Raw genomic sequence first — 741 nt, 5'->3', positions numbered from 1 at the left:
CACACATGCACTTGCAAACACACTTCCTCTCTGCTGCAGCTCTACAGCGGCCAGCGCGCCTATCCCGGCCTCAGCACAGAGCAGATCATCGAAAAGGTCATGCGCGGCGGCCTCCGCCCCTGCTTCCCGCCCGGCACCCCCGAGGGCTACGTCGCCCTCGCCCAGCACTGCTGGGCGGCCGACCCCTCGCAGCGTCCGAGGTTCCACGAGATCATCCCAACCTTGGACGCGATCCTCGCGGCCACCGCCGCGAAGCAGCAGCCGCAGCCGGGGCCGAGGGCGGCGTCGGACGGCGGCGGCGCGGGGGAGGCCGCGTGAGCGCGCGGCTCGTGGGGGCGCGGGCGTCGTCGGCGCCGCTAATCCCCTCCTCCTTTGATCTGTGCCGACCCGGCCGCACGCGGGCGGCAGTTTTGCGGCCGCAATCCGGCCCTGCAGGCGGTGACACGAGAGGCTCGGCTGCGGCCTCCGTGCCGCAAAGACGGGTTGCGTCGTATGCGCCGCGTGTGCGCGCGCGCGCGCGCAAGCTTTTGTTGACCTCTCTGTGCCGCGGCATGCGCGCGCTGCTGCGGCTGCACACCCCTGCCAGCGGCCGCCCCTGCGCCCCGCGCCCCGCGCCCTGGCGCGCCCGCTGGGTGCGGCCACAGCTGGCGCTGCGCTTCACGCGGCAGCCGCGGCCGCAGCGGCGGCTGCGTCGTCGCGCCTGTGAGGCTGGGCGCGGCCGGCCCGGCTGTCTCCCCTTGA

The 741-nt window shown here is 74.5% G+C and overlaps 1 protein-coding gene across 1 annotated transcript in view; it reads left to right on the top strand.

Annotated features, from left to right (window-relative positions):
* Window positions 1-318, top strand: part of MNEG_14246 (Fibroblast growth factor receptor 4) — a gene marked incomplete at both ends in the record, with an annotated part of 2,819 nt that extends 2,501 nt beyond the window's left edge. Inside the window, one exon of the mRNA XM_014037282.1 lies at window positions 40-318. Coding sequence (XP_013892736.1) covers window positions 40-318 — 279 coding nt within the window. The remainder of the gene's footprint in view (window positions 1-39) is intronic.
* Window positions 319-741: the final 423 nt, after the last annotated feature.

The sequence above is a fragment of the Monoraphidium neglectum genome (assembly GCF_000611645.1).
Source record: "Monoraphidium neglectum strain SAG 48.87 unplaced genomic scaffold scaffold04353, whole genome shotgun sequence".
In the NCBI taxonomy this organism is placed as follows: Eukaryota; Viridiplantae; Chlorophyta; class Chlorophyceae; order Sphaeropleales; family Selenastraceae; genus Monoraphidium; species Monoraphidium neglectum.
Note: the sequence above shows the minus strand (reverse complement) of the source record. Positions and strands in the feature narration are given on the sequence as shown.